The sequence below is a fragment of the Lathyrus oleraceus genome, chromosome 3 (assembly GCF_024323335.1).
Source record: "Lathyrus oleraceus cultivar Zhongwan6 chromosome 3, CAAS_Psat_ZW6_1.0, whole genome shotgun sequence".
In the NCBI taxonomy this organism is placed as follows: domain Eukaryota; kingdom Viridiplantae; phylum Streptophyta; class Magnoliopsida; order Fabales; family Fabaceae; genus Lathyrus; species Lathyrus oleraceus.
Genome location: NC_066581.1, coordinates 41,876,123 through 41,889,950, shown reverse-complemented (window position 1 = coordinate 41,889,950; position 13,828 = coordinate 41,876,123). Strand labels below are relative to the sequence as shown.

The 13,828-nt window shown below is 32.9% G+C and overlaps 1 protein-coding gene across 1 annotated transcript; it reads right to left on the bottom strand.

Moving 5' to 3' along the window:
- Positions 1 to 6,981: 6,981 nt before the first annotated feature.
- LOC127132384 (F-actin-capping protein subunit alpha) lies at positions 6,982 to 11,052 on the bottom strand. Its single transcript, XM_051061329.1, has 10 exons — positions 10,821 to 11,052; positions 10,628 to 10,743; positions 10,352 to 10,441; positions 9,195 to 9,259; positions 8,200 to 8,361; positions 7,994 to 8,072; positions 7,820 to 7,897; positions 7,551 to 7,625; positions 7,436 to 7,471; positions 6,982 to 7,352 (listed from the first exon to the last, which is right to left on the bottom strand). Exons 1-10 carry the CDS (start codon positions 10,927 to 10,929, stop codon positions 7,245 to 7,247), a joined length of 918 nt encoding a protein of 305 aa, XP_050917286.1. The 5' UTR covers positions 10,930 to 11,052; the 3' UTR covers positions 6,982 to 7,244.
- Positions 11,053 to 13,828: the final 2,776 nt, after the last annotated feature.

Genomic DNA, 13,828 nt, shown 5'->3' with positions numbered 1-13,828 from the left:
GGAACAAGTTTTATATGTAATATTATATTTATAATAAGTCATTTGGGATCTTAAAAGTTTGAGGCTGTATTTGGTGGCACTCCTTGCACACCCAGATGACCGTCCTGCCAAGTAGCCTCTTAATTGACATGTGTATTCCGTATTGAATTTTTGTCTCGGTGTGTCACGAGAAGTTGGTGGTGACTTGTTTAAGATCAATGGTTAAACTTTATTAAAGATGGTAAAACTTTTGAATTAATAATGCACTTAATACAGGGAAATGATTAACATTGTCTTGGAAATGATCAAATGATTTGGGTTGATCATCTCTTTGCATGCCTGCAATTAGGGCCTTTGATGTTTTGTCAAAACAATGATGGCTAGGACGATATGGATGTATTCTTAATACTTTTCCTCTTTGTATTAGAAATTGCATTTTCCTCCCACTAGTTTGTTCATCCAACACTCCTTCAATTGAAAACTCATTTGAGGTATTACATTTTGCTTTTCATGTATATTTTCTCTTTTTAAATGTTTAGGTGATGATGTTCACTAAGAGGGTGACAAAAATGTCAACTTAATAGAGCCTAAAAACGTATGAGCAGAGATGTTGAATATGAAATCGCTGTTTAATAAATTCAAGGCAACGTAGTGGGAGGGTCGATTCAAAACTTGTTAATTGGGAATTTCGAGGATTTATGATAATAGTTATAATAGCTCTGATTGCGGTGAGAGCAATGGTACTAATGATATTGTTTTTCCCTATTCTTTTCCTAGACAAAGGGAACGCTGATAGCAATTATGAGTACTGCCCACTTAAGTGGTGGAGTTGAAACCATTAGTTTTGTTTTCAATATTGCGGTCAAGGTGGTTTTGTTCCATAAAAGTCTACATATATCCACTATGGGAGACAAAGACGACATTCTATTAGAGCCTTGCACCGAGGGTGGGAAATCTATCGTGATGATGCCATAAGGGGAAGGGGACAAATTCTATATGTACACAAGTGTTATTTTCGACATGGGTGTGGGGATCCCGTTCACAATGTTTGAGATTGAGATCTTGCAGATTGTCAATGTCGCCCCTACCAACTACGTCTGAATAGTTAGGATTTCATTATAGGGTTTGAGATTCTTTGTAGAGATCTTGGGATCATGTCTACGATAGGAATTTTATTTTCTTTAATGGTACTAAGGGCGTCAATAAGGGCGGTTGGATTTCTATAAGTTCCCTATCCAATATCGCCTGCTCACTTCGTATATGTCAAACTAGAAGAACTAAAATGATAAGTTTGTATGAGTACGAGGTACGGAAGTTCTTGATGATCATTTTTGAAGGGTCACTCAATAAACGGATTCAACTATGATAAGTTTAGCAAGATAGATAAATATATCGTCGATTTCTTTGAGGTTTTTTGCATTCGGAATGTGAGGGAGTTGGTAGATCATGAGAATGACAATAAAGCATCAATGAATACTTACGTAAGAGTCAATCATATGTTTGTTTTGATATTATTGTTATTTTATTAACTTTTTTATTCTTTTGCATAAAGGACGACTCCCTTGACACTTTCAGAGAAGAAAGCTTTGTTAGAGAGGAAGAAATCCAAGCGAGGAAAATTATGGGCCTCCAAATAGAATAACGACCCTTGCAACTTGATGACACATGCTACAAAGAAGAGGAAATCAATGGATAAGGCTTGGATCATCTCGTGTGATCATGTTTTCGACCGTAAATTCAACCTTTCTTTGTGAGGCCCAATCTTCTCACAGGAAAAAAAGGGGAAAGTTGTGAAAGGGAAAACCCAAATTACCTTAGAGGCACATGCCTCAATATATTTAGAATACGAGGCGATTCTAGGTGGTGATGTAGTCACTCCCCATCAAGGAATATCTTCTTCGACTCATTTTGGAAGTGATCAAGCGTCTTTGCTTTGAGACAAATACTTGGGTTTCATACATGACCACCTCAACCTCTCAAATGTTAAGGTTAATAAGATGGGTGTGAAACATTGGCTCAACATGGAGAAAAGTTACCCTCTTAAATCGGGTGATGTTTGACTAATATGGCCATACAAAGAAGTTGGTGTTTATAGTGAAGACGAAGTTGGCAATGGTGAAATAAAGCTTTGACTAGAATAAGGCTTTGTTGGACTATCCCAACATGAAGCACACCTCCTTGGAAAAAGATCATAAATAAGCTCAATGCTCGGTGGAAAAGTGGGAGGCATACAAGAAGGAGAAAGAAGGGGTATGCGAGAAGCGGGGCAAAGAGCTAGATAAGACGGGAGAGGAGATTTTCACCTTAAAAAATACATCAATTATGATGTCATCTTCAAGGCTTCATTACAAGCATACTTGGAATATTATCATGTAGAAAGTGTTCTTACTATTGACCAGGCACTTCACAAGGTGAAATAACAGGTACTTTTCTTGTAACTCGACTTGAATTTAAGCGAGTTTGATATGTTCAAGGTCGTTCGATATGGAAAGTTGGTTGAATAAGAAGATGAACCTGGAGAAAATAAGGGGCCTCATTAAAAACTCATGCCCTTGTCGAGTAAAAAAGAGCCACCATATTCCTTTTATTGATATGTCGAGTCAGAAATTCAAACTATGGCGAATATTATTCATTGCTTTATTAGATTGATCACATAAAAATTTAGTAGTAATAACGCCTCAGATTAATTGAGTTTCAGGATCTGATGATGGTGTTACCATCCCATTCTTCCAACTTATAAGTGTCATGTATCAGTATTTCTCATATTTTCGATTGGGGAGCAATTTTCCAATTCGGGTAGGTGTCATCGCATATTTGAGTACCAAGTTACCCTCCTTCATGTCCACTGGGACTACTTGAGAGTTGTATCTCTTTGTTGTTCCGCGTACTCTTGAACATGGTGATCTGTCATGTTATATCAAGTAGATTTGTAGCACACTTGAGACCTGTTTCATTTTCTTTTTATGCAAAAATTCAATTAATTTTAATAAGTCATTCAATAAGGGGGATATGGATTTAAAATTCTATTAGCATTTTAAAGAGACTGGAGAATTATTTTGAGGTTATACCTTCCTCAACAAAATATTCACCTCTCCAAATATGTGTGTCAAATTGTACCAGTAACATGTTGTTGGCATTGTATACTGATTTGAAAGGAGTTTCGTTGGTGGAGGAATGAGTTGTCGTATGATACGACCATATAATCCATGACTTTCATCAATAACATTATAACCCTAGTTGGGAGATACTGTGGGCAAGATTTATAGAATATGATGAAGCAAGATAATGATAAATTAGAAGATGGAAATACCTCATGTGACAATTTAAACCATAGGCTTTTTTTCCTCGTCGAACTTATTTTTAATTACATAGAGGATGATATTTTTGGCCGAATCAGATTTCATATTGGCTTGGAGATGCACGGCTGGAAAAATTTGTTTGAATTCTGAGTTAATGACAAAACTTTATAAGAATGGAGTTGTCGAACTGGGTTCTGCTGTTTGAGATAATGTACTTAGGAAGCCCGAACCTAAAAATTATCCGCTTATAATGTGATTTTTGATATCGTCTTGTCCTCAATCCATTTGGTAAAATAATCCACACCTACAAGTAGGAATTTTAGTTGTCTTGGTGTTAAAGGGAAGAGACCCGGTATATCCATGCGTCATTGATAGAATGGCCATGGCAAGGTTACAAAATGAGGAACCTCGGTCGAGGCATGATGTAGGTTCGAGTATCTCTGACATTTGTCATACTTGTTGGCATATGCGACAATGTTTTTTATCATGTTTGTATGTCAGTAACCACCCTTAGTAATTCTTGAGCCAATGTCATCTCTTTAACGTGACTTTCAAGGACATCTTTCTGTACTTCCATCAATATCTGGGAGATTTCAATTTCACCCAAGCATTTAGAAGTTGGGGTGGTCTTCCTCATCTTGTATACCTTTCATGTGGTCATAGTGTATTTTGTTGCCAATTTTCTTATCTTCTTTGTTTCGTCGTCATCTATAGATAATTCCTTATTCATCAAGTATTGCACAAGGGGTGTCATCCATCTGTTGGCGCATAGGACTCGATGAGATTGACTACTTTGTTATTTATGTCGAGGGGGACCAATGTTTCTTGTATACTGCCTTATTATGACTGAACTTATTAGTACTAGCGAGCTTGGATAATAGATCATCCTAAGAACTTTCCTCCATAAGTACATAGATTACATTAGGGGAAATTGAATTGTTTTGCCAAGTCCTAGACCTTATAAAGATATTTTATGAGTTTTACTTCTTTTGTATGATAATCGCTCGCGACTTGAGTTGTAACTAATTGAAAATTGTTGTTGGCTCTAAGATTGGACGCGCCTAGCTCTCTTAACAAGGCCATGCATGCAATAAAAGTTCTTATTCCACCAAATTGTTGCTAGCTTTTGAACTTGAACCTTAAGGATTGTTCTATAAGGATGTCCCATGGACCTTCCAATATGATTTCAACTCCACTTATTTTCAGATAGGATGCACCGTCTACTAAGGATCCACACACATGGGACTTCTTCGTCAGGTTAGGTAGCGTCAATATGATAACCCTTGAATGCGGTTTGCAAGGACAATGAATAAGGAGTAATATTTCACGATGGTGTCATTTTAGATAAGTTAAAAAAAGGTCGGATTAGGCGATTCATATGGAGAAGGACTAAACTCTATTTTAAGGGCTCTCATGAACATCTTATAGGACTGAAATAGTTGGTTTCAAGAAATCATCTGAAACGAGAAAACCACGTCCTTTTTCATGTGTGCAACTACTATGGTAAGACGGTGATTATCTAATGTAGAATAATAGCAAAAAAAATCAACTTTAAAAATATATTTCAAAACATCAGTACCTTAAAATTGGAGAAAATTAATGTTACATACCTAAAAAAAAATCGTGACGATTGAGGAGTTGAACACACAATTGGGACCGAGTCGGTTGAACGATATTGAGTTAAAGATCAACATGATTAAATTGAGCTTGGTCCAAATGTCCACGTTGTTGTTAGTTGGCAAATTTCAACCACGCCGAAGGGAGAAATCAGGACAACAGAGATGCGGTCGAAAGCGGTTCGACGGTCAGGTAGAACCTAAGTCAGGTCGAAGTGAAGTCGACGGAGGGGGCGATCATGTCGAATTCGAAGTGAAACGTGTCATGATGGATACAGATCGTTGGAAGCAGAACGTGGGAAGTTACTAGAGACGTGGGTTGACAGGTTCCGGCACGCGGCGTATCATGAATGGATCACAACCTCTTAGCAATTATCTTTTATTACTATTTAAGTATATGTGGTTTTCATTTCTAAATGTGGCATTTGTAACATTGCAAAAGAAAAACACTTGAAGTATCAAGCGTCTAAGAGAAAAGAGTTAACTTCCTGCAAAATGTACACATGCTTCCACATTTACTTTCAAACTATTTAACTTATCAAGTTATTTTATTTGTTTTGTTCATTTACATCTTTATCTTGCTTTTATCATTTTACTTTTACTGCATTTTTTCTTGCAAACATTTTACTTATTCTATTGTTTTAAACACTTTACGAACAAACACACCATATACTCAATATATATTAGTCTAGGATTTTGTAACCGATCCTGTAAATAAATCTCGATAAAAAGACTAGAGATTATTGCGAACAATTGTATACTCCTAAATAACAACGATCATAGCCTTCAATAAATTTTTAGAAATTGCGAAAGCTCAATAAAATTTTAGAGAATAGGAGAAAATCTACCAGAACCTCCCATTTATAATATAGGAAATAAAGAAAAAATATTATTATAATATATAATTATATATTATTAATTAACTTTTTATCAAACACGGTACAATAGAGTTTGATAAAATTATTAAGTAAGCTTAAATTTGTAATTTAAACATTCCTTGCCTTAATATCTTTGTTGATGTAGTCACATGTTATAAATAAATATTTTTATTAAAATGCATAATATTTCCGTACGTTTATGACTATGCTCATATTTATTTTTAAAATTTTTATATTCTTGATTCTTTTACCCGTATTCGTCGTATATGAGTTCTATTGTCATCCTTATAATGCACATAAAAATGACTGAAACATTAAAATAAAATAAAAAGTAAGTAAAACATTGTTATTTTGAAAAATATCTCCAAACTTTGAAAAATTATTCTCATGAAAACATCCAAAAACACTCTTAAATCATTTGTTGTCCCTTTCATACCAGAATAAACTGCTAGTCATTTGTTTTAAATAAGTAAATAAACGAGTGCATGATTTGTTTTAAATAATTTTAGACCTTCATTTTATATATCTTACCACTTAAATATTTATAGGATTTAATTGAAATACACCGATAATGTAAAAGGATTTTACATCGTCATGTAATCCTAGACGTTGAATATTGAAATATGTTTGACTTTTATTTTAAAAATCTATAAAATAATACAAACGGGTGACGGTGATGAATTGACCGTGTAAATCTTTTTACACTGACAATGCATACTAATTAATCTCATATTTATATTGCTTTGAAACCATTCGTTCAAATGTTGCTTTGAAAACCATTGCCCTCCGAGATCACGGTGCTCACTGACCTCTTCTTCTCCTCTTTAGGGGCCAACATTGCTTAGAGGACTGCTCCTCTTGCAACAACAAAACCGACAGTCCAGAGAAGCTACTGGTCTTCAAGATAATCTCCATCCTCCTCCCTTCTATTCTTCTTCCTTGGTTGGGTCTTGGGGGTGCCAAGCAAAAACCAGCCCCGGCATTAAAGACACCAGCAAACAAAAGAAGATTGTTGATTCTGTCAACTAAAGTTACTCTACAAATTTGCAAAAGATTATAATATTGAAGTGAAAACATATGTTATAGTGTAAAACAATGATCCTTTTTTTTCACAAGACATTGCTAAGTGACACCATTGGTTTCAAAAACAATGTCAAACAACCTCTGGTGTTTCTTCTAAAAAAACTGCTTTCTTGCTGCATTCTTAAGTGTACCCACAAAAACTTCAATGGATTGAGACATGTGTAACTCTTTACTGCTATACAAACAATGTTGAAAAGAACTACAGTACACTGGCACAGGGGACTCAGACAAGAGAGTGTGCTACAGAAAGCAAATGAGTGAAAAGAAAGACTAAGAATGATTGATCACTGACTCTCGATCAATTACATATGGTGAATAACTGAATATATGGAGAATTTGTCGCCACGTTCGACCAAACACAACCTCTAATATTGTGTATGTGTGTGTATTTACTTTCCAATGCCAAGTTCTTTTGTGATGTCTCTTGTCAAGCTAAATTGCAAAGTGTTGTGCCATGGAAATAAGGTGCGGGTGACTGGAAGCTTCCTCCGAAGATCCTGCAATTAATTATAATCAAAAGGCTTCAAAAATCAACTGTCGTAGGCTTAACAGAAATATGGGATGATATAATGGAGGGTACCTTGAAAGTAGAATCGGGAAGGTTTAGATATGAAGCCTGTCAAGTTATGGTCATTAGCAATGTTAACAAGAAAAAAGAGAGAATTATCCAAGCAGCAAGAAATCAAATTCAGAACCTCAAGAGAAGCAAGGTATTCTGTTTCATGGTGACGAATAATGCTTGATATGGCAAGCGCACAATCCTCAGGGGCCTGAAAAAGAAATGAAACATGAATAAATAATTGTTCTCTTTCTATAAATTCCATTTATATTCATACCTATAAGTATATCTTATCATATATACACATTAGATTGCCAAAAATAAATGGGTAAGCAAATAACTGGCTGATACATTAACACTTAATAAAATGAAAAATAAAATAAAAAAATGCTGATTTATGGTAACCTGAAAAAGAGTTGCGTCTTTGCATTCATGTTTTGTATCTAACTGCACATTTCCCTCTTCAAAATAATGGGCACCAACCTAAAAATAGGATAAAAATGATTATGTTAACGAAAGGCCGAAAGGCCCTAAAACATATCATTCAAATCAATGCATCAAATATGTACATAATATCACCTGCAGTTTCCCTTTTACTTCCACTGTTTGTTGTTCATCTTTGAAATCAATATTCCAAACTGAACACCAATTCCCATTGCTATAAACAAAAGCCAGAGAAAAAGAATACTAACATTATTAATACATTTCCTTACTGTATAACTAGTAAAGTAGAAAGCATTCATCAAAAAGAACAGTTCAAACTTCATTCAACTAAACTCACACACCAGAAATTCTGTGGGCTATGCCTAGAAGCAGAAATCACTATGGCAAGCTCAAAATCAGAACCCGGTCCCTCTGAATCCTTTCCATTTACACAGTAGACAGAGCAGACACCTTTTGGATAAACTTCTTCCACATATTTAAGTATCTCGGCATCAAGACTGAATCTGCAATAAACAAGTCATGTGTTATGCAAGCAATAAGGTGTGAGAAAGATATAGGCATGTGAACTCAAGCTACTTTATTCAAGCGGTCAATATAGTTTTTTTTTATGAGAACGCATGTACAGCCAAATGCTCCCTCCTTTTCTGTTAAAGCATTGATAAAAGAAAAGTTTTTCTATCCAATTTACCTGTGGTTTAAAAGTCAAAAATTAATTATTGTGTTCAGCAATTCTGTGTTATCCTATTTTAACCAAAAGAATTAATACAACAAAATTAGGGAGAAATAAAATATTTAAGAGGAAAGATATATTTAGAAAATAAACAGTTTTAATATAATTAAAATATTTCTTAACCTGTGCGAGTCTCTGGTCATTAAAAAGACGCTTGAAAGTTAACAAAGAGAGTAATATATATCCCTGGTATGAGTCTCGGTCTCACTTCATGGCCACAATAGGATACAAATTCTCAATAGATCAGTTGTCAATAGGCATGGTTCATGATAGGACATTGTAACTAACCCCATCTAGTGGAAAAACTGAAAAGGATTTTTGGTAGTGGTTGTTATAGTGAAGAAGAAATTCCCATAGTCAATCTACTGTAAACAATTTTAAAAGTTTCGAGTTTATGCAGCTAAATATTGATGATTAATAAATTACTAGAATCAGAAAATAAGAAGTTTATTTGAAAAGCAAATAAATTCATTGAAATCTAACACGAAGCAGTGTGTTCCACCCATCCACATAAAAAAACACTAGGCAGCTTACTGGTAAAGGACTAAACTAACATCAAACAATCAGACATAAAACATTTAAATAATGGCAATTGCAGGGTATTACCGAAATTCTTCAATGTATGCAGATGCAAGTTCTTCATCCAATGCAGGTCTCACATCCTCACAAACCTGAAACATTTATTACAGTCATAAGACAACTGAACACAATACAACTTACCACAAATGCACTTGAGCCTAATTGTGACTAATGTCTTATTTGGCTACAATACCAAATTTTCATGTTTTGCTTTATATCCCTTTACCTCCAACTAAGATTTCTTTTAATTTAAATGTTCTAACAGAAAACAGACGTTTCACGTTCCCACAAGCAAGTTCAATAAGCATAAAACAGAACCTTATAATGATCTCTTCTCATACAAATGCATTGTATATAATAACCTTTGATTTGCTCCACCTTTATTTCACGAAAAAATGAATTGATGAAATAAAAAAGCATCAAGTATGATAAGGTTCCTGTTTATTTAACCCAACCCTCAAGAAAGCAAAGTTAAGTGGAACTATGGTAGGTATATACAAAACTAAACTTCTATGTCTTAACCACGCTTGTGTCCTAAAACAATTTTTCAAGAAATATATTAGGGGTCTGTTTGGATTGACATATTTGAGTTTATCCACTGGCATAAGGTTTGTGATACGGTTCGGGAGAACTTTTAAAAAAAACTTGTGACATTTTTCATAAACTTTTTTCACCATATTTTCACAAGTTCACCAAGACAGCTTACGAAAACAGCCTGTAACATATACAAAAACAGTCTAATTTAATTTTATCTTTTGTTATAGAAATAGCTTATGTAAGCTAATACACAAACACTTATTACCATAAGTGTTTTGCTATAAGCTGCAAATAAGTTGTTTATCCAAACATGACTGTTTTGGTTGATCCACTAAGGCTGATATAGAAAGAGAATGTAACTTAGGAGTAGTACATATTTGGATTCAAAAGATTTTAAAACTTAATTTTGGCATGTTTGGAGGTTTTTCAAGTAGGATTGATTTTGCTTCAAAAATTGATTCTAACTTGAAGCTAGAATTTGTAACTTTACTCACCAAATTGATTTTTACACTCAAATATATTATCCAACTCACTTTCACATGACTTTATCTCGACATAAATCATTTTACCTAAAACTCATTTTTAACAAAAATCAGTTCAATCAAAATCAAAATCAATTTTCACCATAGAATCAAACACACACTTACTTGTTTAACATGGTCAACTATTGCAACTTGAGCAGTCCTAGGATCAAGAAACGCATTATCCTCAAGCTCACCAAAGGAAGTAACCAGTACCTGCATGCAGGTTCCACAAATCAGTGATCTATGAAAAGAAACTACACATTGATTCATCATTCATGCATTCATAGTTACATAATCACGATACCGATCCAATTAATTGAAGAACAATAGAATTAAAAAAACAGAAACCCTAGAAATTCAAAAACAAGTTAGTTAAAAGATTGAAAGATAGTTAGTTACGTCTCCGCTTCGGTCAGGCATTGGAAGAACAATGAAGTGTGATTTGTTGTAAAGAGGAAACGCTTCGGAAGCAGCTTCGTTGAACAAACCATCGTCGTTGAGAATGGATTTCACATCTGAAGAAAAAGGATTAAACAAATTGAATTGTAAAAATGCGAGGAAGAAGAAGAAGAAGAAGAAGAAGAAAGAGAACCTTTGGCAACGTATTGAATTTCTCCGGGAGGAGAGTTGAGAAGAAACCATTTCGCGATTTCAACTTTTTGCTTCTCGCTGAGTTCAGATTCTTCTTCTTCTTCTGCCATTAACTCACTCTCTTAGAGGAAATGGAAAAACACAGGGCTATTTTTTATTTTATTTTATTATTTTCGGGAAAAAAATCAAAGTCTGAATGGAACTGAAGAATGAAGATCTGGTATCGAAATCTTGAATATATTTTTTGAACGGTGGATTAGAGAAGGTCTGTAAATCAGGACCGTTGAAAATGTGGGCTCCATTTAATAGGATTAATAATTAATAATTATTATAATTAATAATAAACTAGTTTATTCATTGGTGGTTGTGTATGTAGTGAGTGTGATCTGTAAAGTTTATGTTTGCCTGCCATGGCGCCCTACTTGTGTCCTGATCAAATTATTTTGGTAGACAATCACGCTCAAACATTCTACTTTAATGTTCAGTGAATCAAGAATCAGAACTTATAGAAAATTATAAAATAAAATAAAATTATAGTTATAGTTATATCCTAGGATCTGAATTTTGTGCAATCAGATGTATATTGATCATTCAATTTTCAGTTGAATAGATCATAAATAGTATTTATGAAAAATATCTCATATTAAATAATAATTTTAAATTAGTGAAACAAATCTAAAAAACTGGTTAATTAAGTGATTCTTAATATTTTTAATAGTAAATTAAAGTTAGTTAAAAAAATAAAAATATTAGAAATATATTTTAATGAAATACGGATGTTTGTGGTGTGTTATTTTTATTATGATATCAATATTTAAATATTCTGAATAAATATGGTGTATGTTTGTGGTGTGTTGTTTTTATTATGATATTAATATTTAAAATATTCTGAATTTTATTTGTAACCATAATATTGTGGATACAAAATATCCATAATAATGGTTGATATATATTTGTCCACAAGTCCAAAAATCTGTTAGAGAGACGGTTAGATTTTTCTGTCCAAAATAAAAACGAAATAGTTAAAAATAGTTTGTCACTTAAGAAGATTTGAAGAGAAGAGCTGACATGTACGAATTCAAATAAAATAAACAATGCATTGATATTAAATTCCTTGACAAAAAATTTATGGTCCATTATAGATTTCCTGACTTGAAAAAATCAGTATTTATATAAAAAATTAAAGTTAATTAATAAAAAATAAAAAATTAATTAATTAAATTATAAAATTAATTAATATTTCTAAATATTAAAAATATTTTAGTGAAATACGGTACATGCTTGTGGTGTGTTATTTTTATTATGATATCAATATCTAAAATATGAGATTAATTATTATGTATTCTCAGGATAAAAAGATTCGGTTGCATTACTTTATAGGTTTTTAAAATAAAATTTAAACTTATCTCAATATCTAACGGATAAGATTAACTGGCGGTGTAAAATCATTTTACACTGGTCAGTGTATATCAATTAAATCCCTAAAATATTATGAGTAAGTACTAAAAGAGAAAAGGGGTGATGCACTAACAGTGTAAATTTATTTTACACTGTCAACCATTGACGACCATGTATCTCGTCAAATCAAATTAAAATTTTTAAAATACTGGTATGACATGGCGAAATGATATATTTTTATTGGATAACAATGTACTATTTTATACTGTCAGTGCATCACTATTAAATTACTAAAATATTCTGAGTGATTACGGTGTTGTTCGTAGATTGTTGTTTTTATTAAGATATCAATATTTAAAATATTCTGAATTTCATTTGTAACCATAATATTGTGGATACAAAATATCCATATAATGGTTGATATATATTTGTCCACAAGTCCAAAAATCTGTTAGAGAGACAGTTAGATTTTTTTTTCCAAAATAAAAACGAAACAGTTAAAAATAGTTTGTCACTTAAGAATATTTGAAGAGAAGAGCTCACATGTAAGAATTCAAATAAAATAAACAACGCATCCAAATAAAATAAGGAATATGCTAACTAGTATCTTCGAAATACCCTTTAAATAATTAAAAATATATATATTATTTAAGAGATTAAAAAAAGTTTTTTTTAAAATATATATATTCAATACATTGAAAACATAAATAATTAATTTTTTAAAAAAATATTATTTATATTCAATATCCTGAATATAAATTTTTTTTTTATAAAAAATTCTTAACTATTGTTCCGAAACATGGATTAGCTCATTATATTAAATTCCTTTGACAAAATATTTATGGTCCATTATAGATTTCCTGACTTGAAAAAATCAGTCTTTATGGGCATAAAAGATCTTGGTAATAGAAAAACTCACAGTCTAAAATATAGATAAAATTATAGCATTACTTTTGGTACTTTTGGTGATGCTTGTTAAGATTAATCATGTTAATCACTATAGTTTAAGCTAATACAGTTGGTTATTAGTTAGTTAAGTTTACTCTATTGTGATTGGTAGTTATGAGATAAGGTTGCAATATATAAAGCAATGCATTGCCACATGTAAACCATCCAATTGAATATAACCTTGATTTCATCTTCTTCCTTCTTCTGCTACTTTCTATATCAGTTCATGATATGCTTTTGTTATGCTTCTCCTTTGGTGAAGCTTGATTAATCATAATATGGTATCATTCGCCAATCCAATCCTCCTTCCACTGCTATCCAACTGAATTTTTCCAACACCATTTCATCTCTTCTTTCAATTCTTTCTGCATCAATGGCTCCCTCTCGAGCTTCATCCTCATCAACTGACCCTGCTTTGGATCAAACCTCACCCTATTTCGTTTATCCCAGCGATGGCCCTGGTTCTGTAACAGTTCTTCCCAAACTCATTGGCTCCAATTATCATTCATGGGCTCGAAGCATGAAAAGGGCTCTTGGTGGCAAAATGAAGATTGAATTCATTGATGGATCTCTCCCTGTTCCATCAGATTCTTTCGATCCATCTCTGCGTGCTTGGAACTGCTGCAACATGCTTGTACATTCTTGGATCATGAATTCTGTTTC

Bases quoted from the DNA above. Each gene is read 5' to 3' on its own strand.
- LOC127132384 (XM_051061329.1), bottom strand. From the start codon at position 10,929: ATGGCAGAAGAAGAAGAAGAATCTGAACTCAGCGAGAAGCAAAAAGTT. The intron at 7,472-7,550 runs GTTCTGAATTTG...ATAACTTGACAG, and splicing joins AATACCTTGCTTCTCTTGAG to GCTTCATATCTAAACCTTCC. The intron at 7,353-7,435 runs GTACCCTCCATT...AATTAATTGCAG, and splicing joins TTCCCGATTCTACTTTCAAG to GATCTTCGGAGGAAGCTTCC.